The 16373-nt window shown below is 51.3% G+C and overlaps 6 protein-coding genes across 6 annotated transcripts; 1 reads left to right on the forward strand and 5 right to left on the reverse strand.

Moving 5' to 3' along the window:
- Nucleotides 1-1123: 1123 nt before the first annotated feature.
- Nucleotides 1124-3815, reverse strand: VC83_01696 (uncharacterized protein). The gene is made up of 2 exons (XM_024465370.1): nt 2566-3815; nt 1124-2498 (listed from the first exon to the last, which is right to left on the reverse strand). Exons 1-2 carry the CDS (start codon nt 3808-3810, stop codon nt 1287-1289), a joined length of 2457 nt encoding a protein of 818 aa, XP_024327429.1. The 5' UTR covers nt 3811-3815; the 3' UTR covers nt 1124-1286.
- Nucleotides 3816-3999: 184 nt separating this feature from the next.
- Nucleotides 4000-8020, reverse strand: PMR1 (High affinity Ca2+/Mn2+ P-type ATPase-like protein). The gene is made up of 4 exons (XM_024465371.1): nt 7332-8020; nt 6085-7270; nt 4674-6029; nt 4000-4623 (listed from the first exon to the last, which is right to left on the reverse strand). The coding sequence occupies exons 1-4, from the start codon at nt 7494-7496 to the stop codon at nt 4088-4090; spliced, it is 3243 nt and encodes a 1080-aa protein (XP_024327428.1). The 5' UTR covers nt 7497-8020; the 3' UTR covers nt 4000-4087.
- Nucleotides 8021-8163: 143 nt separating this feature from the next.
- MCD1 (sister chromatid cohesion protein 1) lies at nt 8164-12277 on the forward strand. Its single transcript, XM_024465372.1, has 3 exons — nt 8164-8739; nt 8792-10844; nt 10914-12277. Exons 1-2 carry the CDS (start codon nt 8476-8478, stop codon nt 10496-10498), a joined length of 1971 nt encoding a protein of 656 aa, XP_024327423.1. The 5' UTR covers nt 8164-8475; the 3' UTR covers nt 10499-10844; nt 10914-12277.
- Nucleotides 10990-11352, reverse strand: VC83_01699 (uncharacterized protein; the record flags this gene model as incomplete). The annotated part of the gene is made up of 1 exon (XM_024465373.1): nt 10990-11352. The coding sequence occupies one exon, from the start codon at nt 11350-11352 to the stop codon at nt 10990-10992; it is 363 nt and encodes a 120-aa protein (XP_024327422.1).
- On the reverse strand, nt 11503-11928 carry VC83_01700 (uncharacterized protein; the record flags this gene model as incomplete). The annotated part of the gene is made up of 2 exons (XM_024465374.1): nt 11503-11672; nt 11781-11928. 2 exons carry the CDS (start codon nt 11926-11928, stop codon nt 11503-11505), a joined length of 318 nt encoding a protein of 105 aa, XP_024327230.1.
- On the reverse strand, nt 12256-16215 carry VC83_01701 (uncharacterized protein). The gene is made up of 4 exons (XM_024465375.1): nt 15796-16215; nt 14840-15748; nt 13532-14790; nt 12256-13483 (listed from the first exon to the last, which is right to left on the reverse strand). Exons 1-4 carry the CDS (start codon nt 16127-16129, stop codon nt 12902-12904), a joined length of 3084 nt encoding a protein of 1027 aa, XP_024327229.1. The 5' UTR covers nt 16130-16215; the 3' UTR covers nt 12256-12901.
- Nucleotides 16216-16373: the final 158 nt, after the last annotated feature.

Below are 16373 nucleotides of genomic sequence, written 5' to 3' on the forward strand. Positions count from 1 at the left end.
CGAGGAGGAAACCCTTTGGCAGCTAGGTCGAGTATATACTGAACAAGGACGGACTCCTCTAGGTTAGTTAATTTCCGTGAGTTGGCTTGGATATCGCGTCGTGAAGGTACACCTTCTAGACGACGACCTAGCTTGCGGTGGTCCACAGAATAGATCCTAGCAGCAACTCGAAGGCGTAACTTTGGGTCGCTTTGCATAGCCTGGATAGCTAGCACTAATTGGCTTTCATCGTTTTTATGGGGCATGTTTTGTTGTTGAGGAATTTAACATTTAGTTGGGGGGTTTGGTCACCGCATCATTTTGGCGCTTTCGCTTGTTTGGCGCTTTCGCTATACATGTACGTTAGAGAGTTATTACTCTAGTTTATTGTGTCAAATAATCTATCGATACACCTTGTTGAAAGCTATTCATTTCGCGAATTAATCTAATTCTTAAGCCTAACGACTATAACATTATTAGCGCGGATGTTACACTGAGAACTACTGAGAGCTACAAATTAAGCTCTGTTCTCATATTAAGAGAGGAGGCCGGATATCAATAACAACGGATGCATGGTCTGCACAGAATTATATGGAGAAGAGATGGTAACGATAGCTCCTCTATTTGAGAATAGCTCTCATGATCTGATGGCAAATCTGATAACTCCGCGTCACTCATTTTTACCACAATCATCACAAATAATAGTATTTGAACCAGTATTATAGATTTACACGTTGGCATTTGTGCAGCCTTAGCTACTCTTAGCTACTCTTGGCAATATCCTCAAGACCCGGATATATCCTTAGATCGCAAGGATAGGTTGTAGGCCTGGCGGATAGGATATATCCGGATCAGTATCCGGATCAGCTCAGGTCATATACGATCCTTGCCGAACACTGGCATGGTGTAGCGCCCTTGAAGAATCGCTCCTACGTAGCATTTTGTGACAGAAAATCAATCATTAACAGACAATCTAATTGCAATTCGAAATATACCAAGGAGATACTCGTGCTGCCTAAAAGTCTGGAGAGGGGCCATCCATGATGGCTCTGTTTATAGTAACTGTAAATAAAATAAATATTATTAATTACTGGTGACTGTCCATAATGGTGCTGGTATAGTGACTGTAAGTAAAATAGATGATCCTATTCACTAGTGACTGGCCATAATGGCACCGTTTACAGTAACTGTAAGAAAAATGCATTCTCTCGATCACCAAGGACTTTCCCCGATGGCGCAGTTTATAGCTTCCCCTAGCTTTTTTCTATCTACATCCAAAATACGCACATGTTGCGGGCTAGCCCCATCTAAACCCTCACAATCCCCCTTGCCTTCGCCCTCTCCTCCGGCGTAATCACCCACGTAATCCCCTCATCCCCATCCTTCTCCGCCTCCAGCACCTCCTCCCACTCATCCTCCTCCATATTAGCAACCATCAGCACCTGCGCGCCCCTCGCAAACCCATCACGCAGCGCGTAACTCCCTCCCTTTGCCACGCACGACACCACGCCCGCGTAATCGCGCTCCATCCTCACACCGCCCACGCCATTCACCTTGCCCGCATAAGTCATTATGCGCTTCCCCAGCGCGCGGCCGAGGTGCGTCGCAGTGCTCTCTAGCAGCTGCGCATACGTGCCATCGGTCATCAGGCGCTGGAGCGGGCGCATCAGCGCGTCCCATCCTGCTTTGAAGCGGCGGGGTACCATGAGCCGAAAGGCGTCGTCATCTACTTCGAGATCGTGTGCTAGGGCGACGTCGGCGAGCTCACCAGGGGAAAGGGAGTAGTCGATGTCACGGAATGTATCGGAGATGATGGGGCGTAGGCGCGGCTTCACGACGTTGTTGAAGAGAACGGTAAGGGCTTCGTTGAGAAGCTCAGTTGTCTTGCTTGAGAATGTAGTCTCGAGGTTACGGAGAGTGTTCTCGACGAAGACGGAATCGTGGTCGAAGGGGAAGAGGTCGTGGAGCTTGCTTTCGGTCTTGGGTGCCTCATTGGCGGCTGTCTCGCTAGGCTTGAGCTGGATTGCGATGATGCGCGAGATGTACTCGTTGCTCACATCCAGGGAATTGATGAGGACTATGAAGGCGATGATTTTGTCTTCTGGAGGGAGACCGCCTTGTACAGCTGGTTTGGGGTAGGATTCGTCCCGCATTTTCCTTTGGACCATTCCTACGAAGTCGCTGCCTAGAACTCGCCCAACTGTTGGGATAACGGACGCAACGACGTCACGCTGTGCTGTGCTGACGCTGCGCTGCAAGACAGTGGAGACGATGTACATAACATCGTCGACAGCGGAGATAATGTATGGAGCTTGCCCTTGAAGCGGCCTTGAAGGGTTGAGAGATAATCCAGATGGGGTCTCATCAAGTTGGAATGCCTTCTCGACGGAGCGGCGAAAGAAGAAAGTGCTCAATATGTCGAATGGAGTGGTGAGGCGGGATGAGATTTTCCGGGAGAGGGCGGACTTGGTCAGAAAGGGTGGCATGGACAGTGGCGCGTTTTCAGAAGTGCCAGGTTCCTGGTGGCTGTGAGTAGGCTGAAATACCGGAGATAGGCAGAAGTAGAAGGGTAAGGGAGGAAAATACCTTAGTTCTGCTTGCCAGGAAGCGGCAGTATAGAGACCATCGCCCAAGCATCATACCCGTCTCATTAAGAATCCCGTCAATTTCCTTCATATCCACACCCTCGTCTTCGCTTCGTCTCGGATTTGCATCTCCACCAACGCCAAGGCCCGCCGTACGTGTCGTGCCCATAGCCGCACGGTGGCTAGGCAGGAAGCTTTGCACCAGGAACGAGAACGGGTAACTCTTCACATCCGTCAGTCGCCTCTCAATGCCCCTCTCATCGCCCCAGGTATCCAACAGGATACCCCCCTGGACATCCGCTTCTTGCTGGAGCCTCTCTACAACCCTCACCATGCGTCCATCACCGTAATGCCTCTCGACCAAACCTCCATGCCCATCAACAATCTGCGCGATATGCTCAAACAATTTCGTCAACGCATTCGCATAGAAGAAACCATCCTTGCCCTCTCCCGCACGGTCCCTATCAATCTGCTTCCCAGTAGCCTCCCTCAGCGTCGCTCTCGCGCGCTCACTCACACCACCACATACATATGTGCCATAAACATCCAATCCCCTCTCGCCCCTCCCAATAAGCGGAAACAACTTAAAGAACCTCGTAACCTTCCCCCCATCCCCCTCCTTCGCCGCCTTATCAAACTCCCGCAAAAAGAGCCCACACAGACTCTCCTTCGCATTTTCCAGCGTCACCGCCGGCGGATCCGGGATCTCCACGCTTGGCACAACCCGCGCCGCAAACGCCCCTGTAATAATATGATCCGGAATCTTCGATGCCCGAGCTAGGTACGACGCCGCCGCCTCCCAATCCTGCGGTGCGCCCATGGAGCCCATGACGCCCTGAACGCATGCCTTCAGCTCGGCGACCTGCTCGACGACCCCCAGTGTCTCTTCGACTCTTGTCTTCTCCAGATCTAGTGCCTTGACCTTGCTGCTCAACCCTGCGGCCGAGCGCGCGGCGCTGTCAAGCATCCCATGGCTAATGCTGCGCGAATTGACAACCTGAGTGCCGATGTGAGCGCGGAGGAGATCGAGGCGCCCAAGCTCGCGCGACAGGTCAGCCTGCGAATTGAGCAGCGTGCGCAACTGTGTGGTGATGTGGGAGTCGCGGGTGTGGAGTGCGGCGAGGGAGGCGCGGATTTCGGCTACGGTGGAGGATTCGTAGAGATTCGGGGGTGCCTTGAGAGAGGCGTCTGAGGGGGATTCGGCTGCGCCATCTCTGTCGCCGTTGGTGAGGATAAGGGGCGACATTGGAGCTGTGTGGGGATATGAGCGGAGCTCATCTACAGGTTGGGGACGTCGTGGTCAATTCAAGCTTAAGCGAGGCTATATACGAGGCTGAGGGGTAAACCACTAGGCTGACAGGAACAGTTCCTGTACGGAGTAAAACAAACCCCTTTTGTTCCTTGCTTGTGAAGATTTTATAAATAGTCGCACGTATGTCTCTATTGCATTATTCATTCAATGGTATGTCGATTTTCTAACGTTATATACAAGATCTTCCAATGCTATAATCGTAGAACTCCAGCTACACAAGCTGGCTGTATCCTCCAATCCCCCTCTTCTTTTGGCCCTTATACCACTTTCGTCCCTCGTCAACCCAAAATACAGTGCTGGTTACCATTACCAGCGATATCAAGTCGAAGATTCCAAGTGCCTCGGTCTGGAATACTTCCTGCAGCCACGGAAAGTATATAACCATTAATTGGCCGATCAGTGACAGGCTTACGGCCCAGTTAAATAAAGTATTCGAGAACAAGCCAACCTCACCGCGCAGGACCGATTTGGATTCCGAGCGGCAAGAGAGGGCGTTGAACATGTCGAAGAGCACAAAGCAGGTAAATGTCATGGTAGTGTCGCGCTTCGAAACGGTACCGTCGAGCATCTCGTGGGTGTAGACTAGCATAGTGCCAGCCATGATGATAAACGCAGAAGTCAAGACGCGCTGGATGAGAGTCCTTGTCAAGACTGGCGCGCCTTTACGGCGTGGTGGTTGAGCCATCACATCGGCGTCGACAGGTTCAACGCCCAATGACTGAGCAGGTGGACCATCCATGATGATGTCTAAGACATTGTTAGCATTGTGATAAATGTAAGGGTCGGGGAATACGTACTTATCCAGAGAATCTGCATCGCGTTTAGGGGTGTTCTGTACCCCAAACACGTGCAGATAAAAACTAAGCTCAGCGCCGCGGCACTGGTGCTCAGTTGAAATGTTAGGAAATTTTGAACATTTGAAAATATGCCCTTTCCTTCCTCAATCGCATGAAGAATGGTTGAGAAGTCGTCGTCGGTAAGGATCATATCCGCAGCCTCCTTAGCGACATCCGTGCCGTGTAGTCCCATGGAAATTCCAATGTCGGCTTTCTTTAGCGCAGGTGCATCATTGACTCCGTCACCGGTCATAGCCACAATATCGCCGCGAGCTTGAAGTGCGCGGATAATCTTCAGCTTGTGGTCTGGACTTGTCCTTGCAAAGATGGAAGTGCTGCCAATAGCCCCCTTCAATTCTTCATCAGTCATATCATCGATCTCATCGCCCCTCAGGACAGGCTTAACAGCGACGGAGCTCGAAGTGTGCTGCCTAGGAGCCGCAACGGGCATTCCTAGCTTCTTTGCGATTGCCACCGCCGTTGCCTCAGCATCACCTGTGATCATAATGACTCTCACACCGCCCTTCATGAGCGTGCTTATAGACTTAGTCACACCATACCTCGGGGGGTCACTCATGCCCACAATACCTGCAAAAGTGAGCCCGTTATACACATCATCATCATGTGTTGCAGGCAGATGAGGTCCCGATGGGGCCTTGGTCATGGGTGTGTTGCTCCGTGAAGACGTTGCAGACAGTCTCGCAGATCGCGGAACTGTGCCACTTGCAAATGCCAACACCCGAAGGCCCTCCGCCGCCAGCTTCTCCGCAGCTTCTAAAGCCTCCTGTCTTCGTGCTGAATCCAAAACGATTTCTCGACCTTCACTTGTAACGTACGTATCACATCGACTGAGCACTCTGTCGATGGCGCCCTTCATATAGGCGACTTCTCGGTCGCCAGGATTTGTATCTCTGCCACGGTCGCCGGGAAGCGTGACGCCCATCCATTTTCTCTCAGAGCTGAATGGAGTTTCGCCGAGGCGGTGCCCTAGTGCATCTCGGATATCGGATTCTTTGTAGCGGTCCACAAGGTCCATCATGGCAACATCGGTGGGTGCGCCAACCCATCGACTTCGCAGAATATCTGAAGGCGAGTGGTTACTCTGAGTAGATGAGAGAACAGCTCTGGATGATGCCGAGACCGAGGCCGTATGGAGATTTGTCACTCGAGCATTATTTGCTATGTTGCCAATGCGAAGAATGCGTAAAGCAACAGAGTCTGGCGAGGACTCGGAATCGTCCGTCTCTACATCTAACATCTTGCTTGCGCCAAAATACCACATCTTTGTAGTAGTCATATGATTCATGGTCAGAGTACCTATTGCGTGTAAGAGGTTGTGTCACAATCAATTGCTATTCGAACAAAAGCTTACCTGTCTTATCACTGCAAACAACGTTGACAGAACCCAAGGTCTCAACACTAGGTAGTCTTCTAACAATGGCATTGTGGCGAGCCATGCGATGAACACCTAGAGCCAATGTCACCGTGACAATGATCGGCAAGCCTTCAGGGATAGCTGCAACAGCCAGCGATATGGAAATGGTAAAGATATCAAGGATCTTCTTTCCCTGGAACCAGCCAACAAGTGCAATCAACGCGATGAACACGCCGGATGCCTGGCTAAGTTGGGCACCTAAAGCATCCATGGAAACCTGGAGGGGAGTGCGGGGACTTTCGGTCTCAGTGACACTGGCAGCAATTGCGCCGAAGTGAGTTTGTCCTCCAGTCGCATAAACAATTCCTTGCCCATATCCAGACCTCACAAGTGTCCCCATATAGGCAATGTTTGTACGATTAGATGACTGAGTGTCGGGATCTGCGATTTCTGGGCCATTTGGGTGAGGTTGTGTGGCTGGTTGTAGATTGTACCCGTAGCTGTTGGCCCTCGAAGGGGATCTGGAGGGGACCCGACGTTTCGCATCTGCCATAACCCGGACAGGTTCGTTCTCGCCAGTCAGGTTAGACTCGTCGATGGTTAAATCCGAGGCTTTTGTGACCCTGATATCGGCTGGAATGCGATCGCCAGTCGTGAACAAGACGAGATCCCCTGGCACAAGAGTTGACGCCATTACTTTCGTGGACGCCTGTTCGACAGCTGTCTCATCCTGCAAATCCGTTGCCAATCCGTTATTTGGGGCACCCTCGTTCAGGGGCGACCAGGCAGCTTGTGGTTGCCGTGGTTGCTCCGCCCGAATGAGATGTGCATGGTTGGGAACCAAATGATTCAATGCCTCGATGCTCTTCTCAGACCGGTATTCTTGTACAAACGCTACAGCAACAACAATTGTCACTGCAATGCTGATGCTGAGCGCATCATCCTTATTCCCGACAAGTAATGAAAGCCCCGCGGAGCAGAGGAGCAACACGATCATGGGCTCCATGAATTGTTTGGCGAAGCGAAGCCATAATGGCTCCGGCGGCGCATGAGGTAGTTCGTTTGGTCCATGGTCTTGTAATCGTCTGAATGCTTCGGAAGTGGGCAAGCCATGGGTGAGGCTGCTCTGGAGCCTGGCGGCGGTTTCGGCGGGCGTTAAAGTCGCATAATCATCTGCTATAGTCTATAATTGATCAGTTTCCGAGCTTCGTACCGTGGGAAAGTCTGGTCCTGGCTCAACCTACCTTCAATACCGAGGATGGAGAGCGAGTGTGGTGGCGAGTTGGCCGTGAGCGCTCTCGGGAAGGAGTGTCTGGCTCATGGCCCTCCGTCTTTATAATAGGGAGGTTCTGGAGAGGGAGCAGAGGCGCCCCTGGACTCCCAGATGGCTGTAGTCGTGCCCAGGACATCTTCTATGACCCAGAAATGCTTCTTCTTTTGCGCGACCAGCAAGGCCTTGCTGTCGTTGCCCACAGCCTTGTGCTAAGACATGCGACACCTTAGTCGTATGAGGACCGAGAGGGACAGAGTGGCGGAGAACGTTTGGGTGGATTGAGGGGGTCGTCAATGGATGATGTTGTTGCTACATCAATTACAGTCCCAGTATGTCCGGGTATGGATTTGACGTCGTCGTGTGAAGGTGATCGTGGGCATGGGCTCATGAGCAGGGTACGTGGCCAACTGCAACAATTTCTAAACAATACGGAGTACTTGGAGCTTTGTCGTTCTGACGATCAGAGACCGACATGGACATGGGGATCATGGATGGAGAATGAGATCCGCTTCGAACGTGACTGCCAGCCAAGGGGGGCGGGGGAGGGGGTTGTTGCTTAGTTGGGTAGGTCCTGGCTTCTATAAGAAGAAAGCGAAAACAGAACACAACAACGGGGTTATGTAGGTAGAAAATCAAAAATCAAAGTAAATATAAGGATATGTTAAACAATACACAGCAAGTGAGGCCATGCACAGTGACGATTGAAAATAACAAATAAGGAAATAGTTCTATAATAGTGCCATATTCGGCTAGCCTATGATTTACGCCCAGCCACTTCTCATTGCACCACCAACCCACCAAACCACCAAACCACCCGCACCTCCATACCGCCAACCACATCAACACCAACAATACTTGCGACTCTTGCTATTGCTAGACCTGTCGTCGCATACAATATATAACAAAGAGAGCCCGAACAATCGCATTACCATCTTCGTCGCGACTGCCCGTTGCACTTGTCGCTTGCTGGGATCCGTCATCGCTCGCGACGCGCTGCAAATGAAAACAACAAACTGTCGCGTCTAGCCCACTCCACATATCATCCCGACATCCCGAGGGTGCTACCAGCCATTGCTCAAGACATCTATAGCTCATAGCATATACCGACAACATAAATGTTTTATTCGGAGGCTCTCCTGTCCAAGACGGGGCCTCTGGCTCGCGTCTGGCTGTCGGCCAACCTTGAACGCAAACTTTCCAAAACACACATTCTGCAATCAAGCGTCAAGGACAGCGTCGATGCCATCGTTAACCCTGGCCAAGCGCCAATGGCATTGCGTCTCAGCGGCCAGCTTCTTCTCGGCGTGGTGCGAATTTACAGCAGGAAGGCGCGCTATCTTCTCGATGACTGTAATGAGGCATTAATGAAGATTAAGATGGTATGTTTTGTTACCTCAAGTTATCTAAACCACATCTACTGACACCTCCTAGGCATTCAGAATCTCCAGTAACAATGATATACCCGCTGGACTTCACATGCCATCACGCGACACTCTTCTGCTTCCTGATGTTTTGACTGAAGGTGATAACCTCGAGATGCCACCGCTGCCAGATGCATCCTTCTTATTATCGCAAATGGAGGATGACACTCTGAATACACCACGCAAACGCCGCGCAGGAAGCCGCGATATCAACCTACATGAAGATTTCAACCAAAGCCAATACCTCCAAAATAGCATGGTCGAATCACAGAAATACCCAGACGATGAAGTTATCATGGCGGATGACCTCGAGCTGGACCTAGATTTTGGAGAGGACATCGATCTACGCGCTGACGGAAGCCTTGAAATGGGCCGAGACGCACCTGCAGCACGCGAACTCGGTGATGATATCGGAGACACCCAACTTGATATCTTCGGCAAAGATACTACCCTTCTCGGCCGTGACCGACAGCAATCCGTTCAAGTCAGCATAGCCGGAGACGACGATGGATTTCACTTCCAAGGCGATGATGGGGATATCAACATGGGCGATGCAAACAACTTCCCCCTCGGTGATGAGAGTCTTCACATGACCGGCCTTCCTGACCGTGGACGCATTTCAGAGTCACCGCTCTCTGATATCGACCCCGAACAGGAGCGTGAGATACTAGAAGAACATGCGCGCAACGAAGAATCTGCTCTTTTTGAGCCTATCGAAGAGACAGACACATCTATTTTCAGGGAACCCGCCCAACGCGCCCGAAAGCTCAAGCTCCTCAAGCCCGACGAGGACACCATTATCCCTTCAGCAGTTATCAAGGCCCAGCAACAAGATCGATCTAAGATCCTGCGTCCTGAGTCCTTCCTACCAAGAGATCCTACGCTCTTTGCCTTGGTGGAGATGCAGCGCAACGGCGGCTTCGTCAGCAACATCCTGAGAGACGGCCGATCTTCCGGCTGGGCACCCGAGCTCCGCGGCATCCTCTCCCTCGACGCCATACTATCTTCCCGAGCCCAGAAGCGCAAGCGTGACAGCGGCATTGCAGATATGTCCGGCGATGAGGACGAACATGCTGCCAAGTCGCCGCGCCTTCAGCTAGACCTTGATCTCGGCGAGGAAGATGCCTTCGGCAACATCAGCGCTGCGGCCGGATTCGGCGCTGAGTCACAAGCGAACGGTACGATCCTTGAGATCCCCGCCGATGATGGATTCGTCCCAATGAATGATGATGACAACAATTTCGGACGCCCAGACTCCCGCGGTAGCGAACGCGAAAGAGACGGCAGCGAGAACCCCGAGCACAACTTCGACGAGACCAGAGCCCCACTCGTCCACCCCACCGACTCTGGACCAGTCTCCCTAGGTACCACCCACGCTGTGCATCTGCTCCGCGACCGTTTCGGAGCTGAGGCCGCCAACAGCCCAGAGAAGCGCAAGAAGGCCAGCGTGATGTTCCAAGACCTGCTCCCGGAACGTGGCACGAGCAAGGCGGACGCGACGAAGATGTTCTTCGAGGTCCTGGTGCTCGCTACTAAGGACGCGGTCAAGGTGGAGCAGACGCAAGGCGAGCTCGGAGGACCGATACGCGTGAGAGGCAAGCGTGGTCTTTGGGGCAGCTGGGCGGAGAGGGAGGCTGGTGGCGAGATCGCCGAGGAGCTGGGGGATATGGATCAGATCCTGGAGCAGGCGAGGGGACTCGTTTCTGTTGATGCGTAAATGGCTACTTCCAGGGAGGGTTCATTTCTTACGGCGACTATGGAAGACGGAAAATCGACTCCAAATGCACCAATCTTGTCTTCGTTCGGGAGTACCGTGGAGGGAGGAGGCGTTCTGGGATTTGGGCGTATGTGTATCTATTCCTTAGTTGCTCATCGCTGGAAACGGCGTTTATGGTGGGTGGTTATCGAGATGCGAAGATTCCAATTTTTTTTAAAAGGGGTGTTGGGGAGTTTGCATGTGTTCACGCATGAGGGGCATATGAGGTGGAATGGATAGTATAATCCTGCGGTGGGTTCCTTGAGAAGGAACTTTAAATGTTATGAGAATTGCATTGATTAAGAAGGTGGGTTTCACATTCGTTCATATTTGTGATTGTGACAGATGCAATATGACTTATGATACTGTGATGCAGGGCACTGTAACAGCTCTCCCTTCCATGTAAGATTACCATATAATTAATTACAACTAACTCTTGAGAAATATTACTTCTACATAGCAACCAAGCCCAAGGCGAAAATAACCGCCAAAACAGTCAACCTCTCATCCATAGCCACCATCCCCGCACCCCCTCCAAGCCCATCACCCGCATTGGCATCGGGCCTGCTCCCACCAATTCCATCACCCTTATCGCTCCCACCACTGTTGCTCCCACCCCCATCACCACTAGGCACAGAAACCTGCACCCCACTCCCATCCGTCCACGGATACTGATTCGGCGTCAACACCACCGTCGACTCCACGACCTTCTCCCACCCCACCAGCGGATTCACAAGACGACTGATTCGCGCTCTCCGAAATCCTATTCGTGACCGCAATAGGCAAGTTAAAAACAGTATAGAGCTCCGTATCATTAAGCTGAAGCTCTGGTGAATCGAGACATTATACGCGCCCCTCGGGCCCCCCCTGGCGCACGAGCCATTGCGTCTTGGGCTGTCTGTCGCCGGAAAGATAGGCGGGCCACAGCCAGTTCACGTGCTTGACTGTGCTGCCGGGCTCCTGGGTCATGACGACGCCATCTTCGCTGTTGGAGGAGGCGATGGTGAGTTTAGACCGGTGGTGTAGGAGGAGAGGAAGATGGTTATGGCGTGGAGTTGGCTGGGGGCGGAGTCTTTATATGGGGGGAGGCCGAGCTTGCCGTTGCCAGAGACGTCGATGGCGACTTGGAGGATTTCTGGGGGGGGTTAGTTGGGCAGTAGCATGTATAGTGAGGGCGTGATATGAGAGAGGATGGGAGCGATGAATGGGATATTATTCCAAGTGAAGGCAATGGAGAACTTACCACCACCGAGCGGCGTGTTGGGCTGGGGCGCGTTCGCCAGTCCTGGTGTAAAGATTTGGCCATTGATAATTGTAAAGTTATCGCCGTGTGCGGTGGCAGCGAGCATGAGCGCAGCCAGCGCCACGGAAAGAGTCAAGGGCATCAACATAGCGACTCAGAAGCTTCACTCGCGCCAATTGAAGGCACTTCAAAGAGAACAATGCGTAACGACAGTCAAAGATGAAGACATGAAAGTGCCCGCCAAGTCAGGCGCGACTAGGGAAGGCATGGTGAACTCGGCGATGTCCAAGCTTCCTTCCTTTCTCGGATCCCGGCTTGAAGGGGTCGTACATGTCATGCAATAGGTGCATGAGTTAAGTTCTGTGTTGGGTAATATGGGAGAGTGGCATGGGTTAGTGACGGAGGCCGGCCCGAATCTTCTATTGTATGCAGTTGAGGGCTGTCAATGTAGATTGAGAGCAGATTGATTTCTAGTGACGGTCAAAGATATGAAGGATCAGAGGATTTATTATTTTCATATTAAAATTTTGAAGTCTGATAGCAGTGTTGTAAACTCGAAACTCGTAGAGAATTGTCTCGACGGACGGTGTCCTTTCTTCAAATCGTCCTCTGCGATGAAATTGTCTGTGGGCCAGCAACTTCGCATCCATCGTAAATCCGAAACATATAACAGTTATTATGACTAAAAGCCAAATAGTTCCACGGTTCGAATCTTCCCGAGAATCAGCGTCAGATGGCACGGGAAAGCTGGGGAAAGCTCCGCCGATCAAACTGAACAGAACATGAAAATAGTCGATGTTGGCCCATGGATCGTTCAGGTTTCAGCCCTTTGATGCGAGTTAAAGCCGCGTTTGACGAGGCAACTCAATTCCAAACCCTCCTGGACACATGTCTTAACATCATATAGATTTCTGTCTTGGCTCATATGGAGCTCTAGTTTAGCATTCATCAACCCAGCTTCCCGTGCCGTCGCCTTACCCCCGACATTCCATTTCATCCCAGACAGCTACCGTCTAATATCATGCACACCATAACTCGGAATATATAATTCCAACACAATCACGTCGTTCATCATACCCAACCCAAACGCCACCTCATAGCACAATGCACTTTGCCAATATCTAAGCCCCCGCAACCCTCCTGATGCTCTTTCTTGGCCCTTCACCAACCACCATTATGGAACCCTCCTGCTCAAGTAATCTTATGGTATCTGAAAACTCCGGAGCCTCAACCGGGATGCTACTTTCCTCGTTGAGTCTTTTCTGAACCTCGCTGTACCGAGCGGCTTGACCTTGCCTAACCATGTTGTCTAATAAGAGGAGCAGAGCATTCTTCAAATCAGCCCTTCTCCTCCTCTCACTAGCGCTTGTTCCCTCGGTGAGCAAGCTCATGTCAATAAGTCCAGTTCGTGCATCCGTAGCAGCCTGCTTCAGGGCCGATTTGATTAAACGGACAGCTTCGAGGACATCGTCGCGCGTGACTTCCGGTGAGAGACGCATCTTAGCATGGGCCTCAGAGAGACGGATCATTGATTCCAGCTGTCTTGTCGTCGCGGTGATGCGGCGTTCTGCGGAGCGGACATCTTCGCCCAGCTTGCGCATGTCGACGTAGGCCTTTACAAGCTCCTTTGAAGCCTCTTCAGTGATGCGTGGCTGGCATACGTTGCGGGCATAAGAAATGTAGGACGTGAGAAACTCGATTGGCTAGTTGTCTGTTAGTACAGTACAAAATAACTACAGGATGTGACTTACAAGAATCTCCATATTCCCAGCACTTTGTGGCGTATCTTCCAAGTACATGCCGAGTAAATGCCTCGCTAGCCTCCTATCATTGGTCTCGTCGATTCGGTCAAGAATGAGATATACGAGATCAAAACGGGATAGAAGAGTAGGCGGGAGGTCGATATTTTGAGGGACAGGAAGATTGGGGTTATACTTGCTACCGATAGGATTGGCAGAGGCAAGAATACTGGTTCTAGCGTTCAGTGTGGTGATGATGCCAGCCTTTGCGATGGAAACTGTCTGTTGCTCCATGACTTCGTGCAGCACCGAGCGAGTAGACTCAGACATCTTGTCAAATTCGTCAATGCAGCAGACGCCTCCATCGGAGAGGACTAGAGCACCAGACTCGAGAACAAGCTGCTTCGTCTCCTGGTCACGAGTGACATAGGCTGTCAAACCAACGGCAGAAGAGCCCTTTCCACTGGTGTAGACACCTCGAGGAGCGATTTGGTGTACATATTTAAGAATTTGAGACTTGGACGTCGACGGATCGCCACACAGAAGGATATTGATATCGCCGCGGTATTTCGGGCTACCTCCTTTCTCGAACGATTTGTTTGTGCCACCGAAAAGTTGCAGAAGTATTCCCTTCTTTACATCATCCATCTCAAAAATACTTGGCGCAAGAGAGCGGGACAAAAGATCGTAAATGTCAGGTCTAGCAGCAGTGACCTTGATCTTTTCGATATCCTCGTCTGAAATTTTTCGCTTCCCCTCGACGTCACCATCTGCATTGGCATCGCCTTCAACAGTAGACACATCGATGCCCATGCGTTTCTTGTCTACCTTTTGGATGTGGAGGACATCCACGTAAGTCTTGAACACATTCTTTAGCGTGCGCTGTGCGGGGTTTACCCGAACCGGATTGCATCGGAAGATACCAGTGATTTCGACTCGGTCACCAGCCTTGCAGAGATCAACGAGGTCATCGTATGCGCAGAGAGAAACGGAATGCGGCGTCTGACCAGCCGGGACCGAATCGGGGGTCTCTTGAAGCTTGATAACTTGCTTGTTACAAAAGTTTGACCTGTTGTGCACAATCTGCATCGAGTTTGGAGATTTACAGACTGTCCGAGGGCATTGAGTAGGCTCTGCAATCTTGCCACGCTCGATTTCTACCGTAACTGTATGGTTGCATGCTTGGCAACGGAAAAAGGCCTCTGCCATGTCAGGGATGATTGGTGTCGTGCGGATGACAAGACCTTTGATCGAGATCATCTTATCCATATCTAAAAGAGGTCAGCGGCAATCATCAGGTGAAAGTAGTCATAGACCTACCAGAGGGGTCGAGATCTCTGAGATTGATAGTGGATTCAATTCCAAAGAGGCGAACTTTATATTTTGCTTCGTCCACCTCAGCTAAAATATCGCGTTTCTTTCTTAGTTGGGTTGGTTGCGTTGGTCCTGGCGTTAGCTCCATGTCACCTCTGTCAGAGCTTGGAATAGGCATGTCGGAGCTGGGAATCTGGTGCGTTTGGGATAGGCCGTTCGTGCTTTGAGACTCTGCGGCTCTCTCTCTCTTCACTTCTTCCTCTGCAAGCTGTACCATGATATTGTGAACAACTTGATCCATCAATGGAATCATTTCTTGTGGATAGGCCTGGGTCTGATGATGAAGCTTGAGGGTAGGGGGGTATGCCTTGAGATCTTTAAAATCAATGTGTAGACTGGAGTGGGCAAGCTCCAGGAGGTCTTTCATCTTGTCCATGTATACTTTCGATTCCGATGTTTCGTCCTCCTGAGTTTCTGCTACAGTCATGCCGTCCGCCCACATTCGATACTTCTTGGTGAAATTACGCAAGAAACCTTCGAATGTTTTTGAAGCATCAATGACGGAGATATTTGTGCCCCAGACGGTGTTATAGATATTGCCGGAACCCCCTCCAAGAGCGTCGGCATCTGAAGTTGTAGGATCGTTATTTGAGAATGTCGGAGCATCTGACCCGTCAGGAACATTGCGGACGACATTCCCATTCTCATCGAGGAAAATACGCTTTCGAACTCCAGAAGCTGCGCTACGGTCGGGATTAATATCACCGCGGCTAGACCTATTCAAACCGGAGCTACTTGGCGGTATGGACTGCGTAGAGCGAAGAAAGAGTCCACTGCTCTCTGTTGGGGCATCGGATTGTTGGCGCAAATCTCGGCCAGGACTAGACGTTGAAGCATATCGAATAGGAGACGAATCTAGTTCCGTTAGACAATGAGATCAAAACACATCAAAAACCACTCACCCCTCATTAGTTGTTCACTGGCCCGAGGGGTGCGGTCGCCATCTGTCATAGCAATATCTGGAGTTCCCCGACTGAAGCGACTGAAGGGGGAAGCGGCATCCTGTCGCCCAGCGACCGGTGAGGATTGGAAATTCATGGGCGATGATGACTTTGTCTGGAGTCTAGGAGTACCATGGCCACGGCTGGCCTGGGAGGAAGAGGCAGCTTCACCAAGCAATTGCGCGGCAGACGGGTCTGGAGGGCTACTGAGAGGGGCCTGGGAAGTCCGTTGTGATGAGCGTTTCGGAGTTCCAGAGGCGGAGGCCTTTTGTCGTCGTTTTGCGGGTGACGACATTGCGATAATTACTTTTGTTTATATCGGCGTTGTTGCCAATGAAAAGAGTCCTGTGTCGATGTTTGGAGATGAACTGGAGTCGAGGCCAAGGAGTGATGGGGGGAAATAAGACGCGTCGCGAAAAGGGTCGCGTTTGGACGCGTAGAGAGCTTGCATTAGCGCTCCCCAAACGAGCCTATGGTGGATCCATCCATTTGTAGCTTAGCGTACCTTTGACGGTGCCAGATTACAGAAACACGGGCCT

This window comes from Pseudogymnoascus destructans (genome assembly GCF_001641265.1).
Source record: "Pseudogymnoascus destructans isolate 20631-21 unplaced genomic scaffold scaffold_3, whole genome shotgun sequence".
Classification (NCBI taxonomy): domain Eukaryota; kingdom Fungi; phylum Ascomycota; class Leotiomycetes; order Thelebolales; family Thelebolaceae; genus Pseudogymnoascus; species Pseudogymnoascus destructans.

What these genes read in the sequence shown, in the direction of transcription:
- VC83_01696 (XM_024465370.1), bottom strand. Translation starts at nt 3,810, where the DNA reads ATGTCGCCCCTTATCCTCACCAACGGCGACAGAGATGGCGCAGCCGAA. An exon ending in TCCTGGCAAGCAGAACTAAG is followed by an intron (nt 2,499 to 2,565) that starts GTATTTTCCTCC and finishes CACAGCCACCAG; the next exon opens with GAACCTGGCACTTCTGAAAA.
- PMR1 (XM_024465371.1), bottom strand. Translation starts at nt 7,496, where the DNA reads ATGTCCTGGGCACGACTACAGCCATCTGGGAGTCCAGGGGCGCCTCTG. An exon ending in CTCCATCCTCGGTATTGAAG is followed by an intron (nt 7,271 to 7,331) that starts GTAGGTTGAGCC and finishes GATCAATTATAG; the next exon opens with ACTATAGCAGATGATTATGC. An exon ending in GATGCAGATTCTCTGGATAA is followed by an intron (nt 4,624 to 4,673) that starts GTACGTATTCCC and finishes ACAATGTCTTAG; the next exon opens with ACATCATCATGGATGGTCCA.
- MCD1 (XM_024465372.1), top strand. Translation starts at nt 8,476, where the DNA reads ATGTTTTATTCGGAGGCTCTCCTGTCCAAGACGGGGCCTCTGGCTCGC. An exon ending in CATTAATGAAGATTAAGATG is followed by an intron (nt 8,740 to 8,791) that starts GTATGTTTTGTT and finishes GACACCTCCTAG; the next exon opens with GCATTCAGAATCTCCAGTAA.
- VC83_01701 (XM_024465375.1), bottom strand. Translation starts at nt 16,129, where the DNA reads ATGTCGTCACCCGCAAAACGACGACAAAAGGCCTCCGCCTCTGGAACT. An exon ending in CAGAGATCTCGACCCCTCTG is followed by an intron (nt 14,791 to 14,839) that starts GTAGGTCTATGA and finishes GACCTCTTTTAG; the next exon opens with ATATGGATAAGATGATCTCG. An exon ending in CTGGGAATATGGAGATTCTT is followed by an intron (nt 13,484 to 13,531) that starts GTAAGTCACATC and finishes ACAGACAACTAG; the next exon opens with CCAATCGAGTTTCTCACGTC.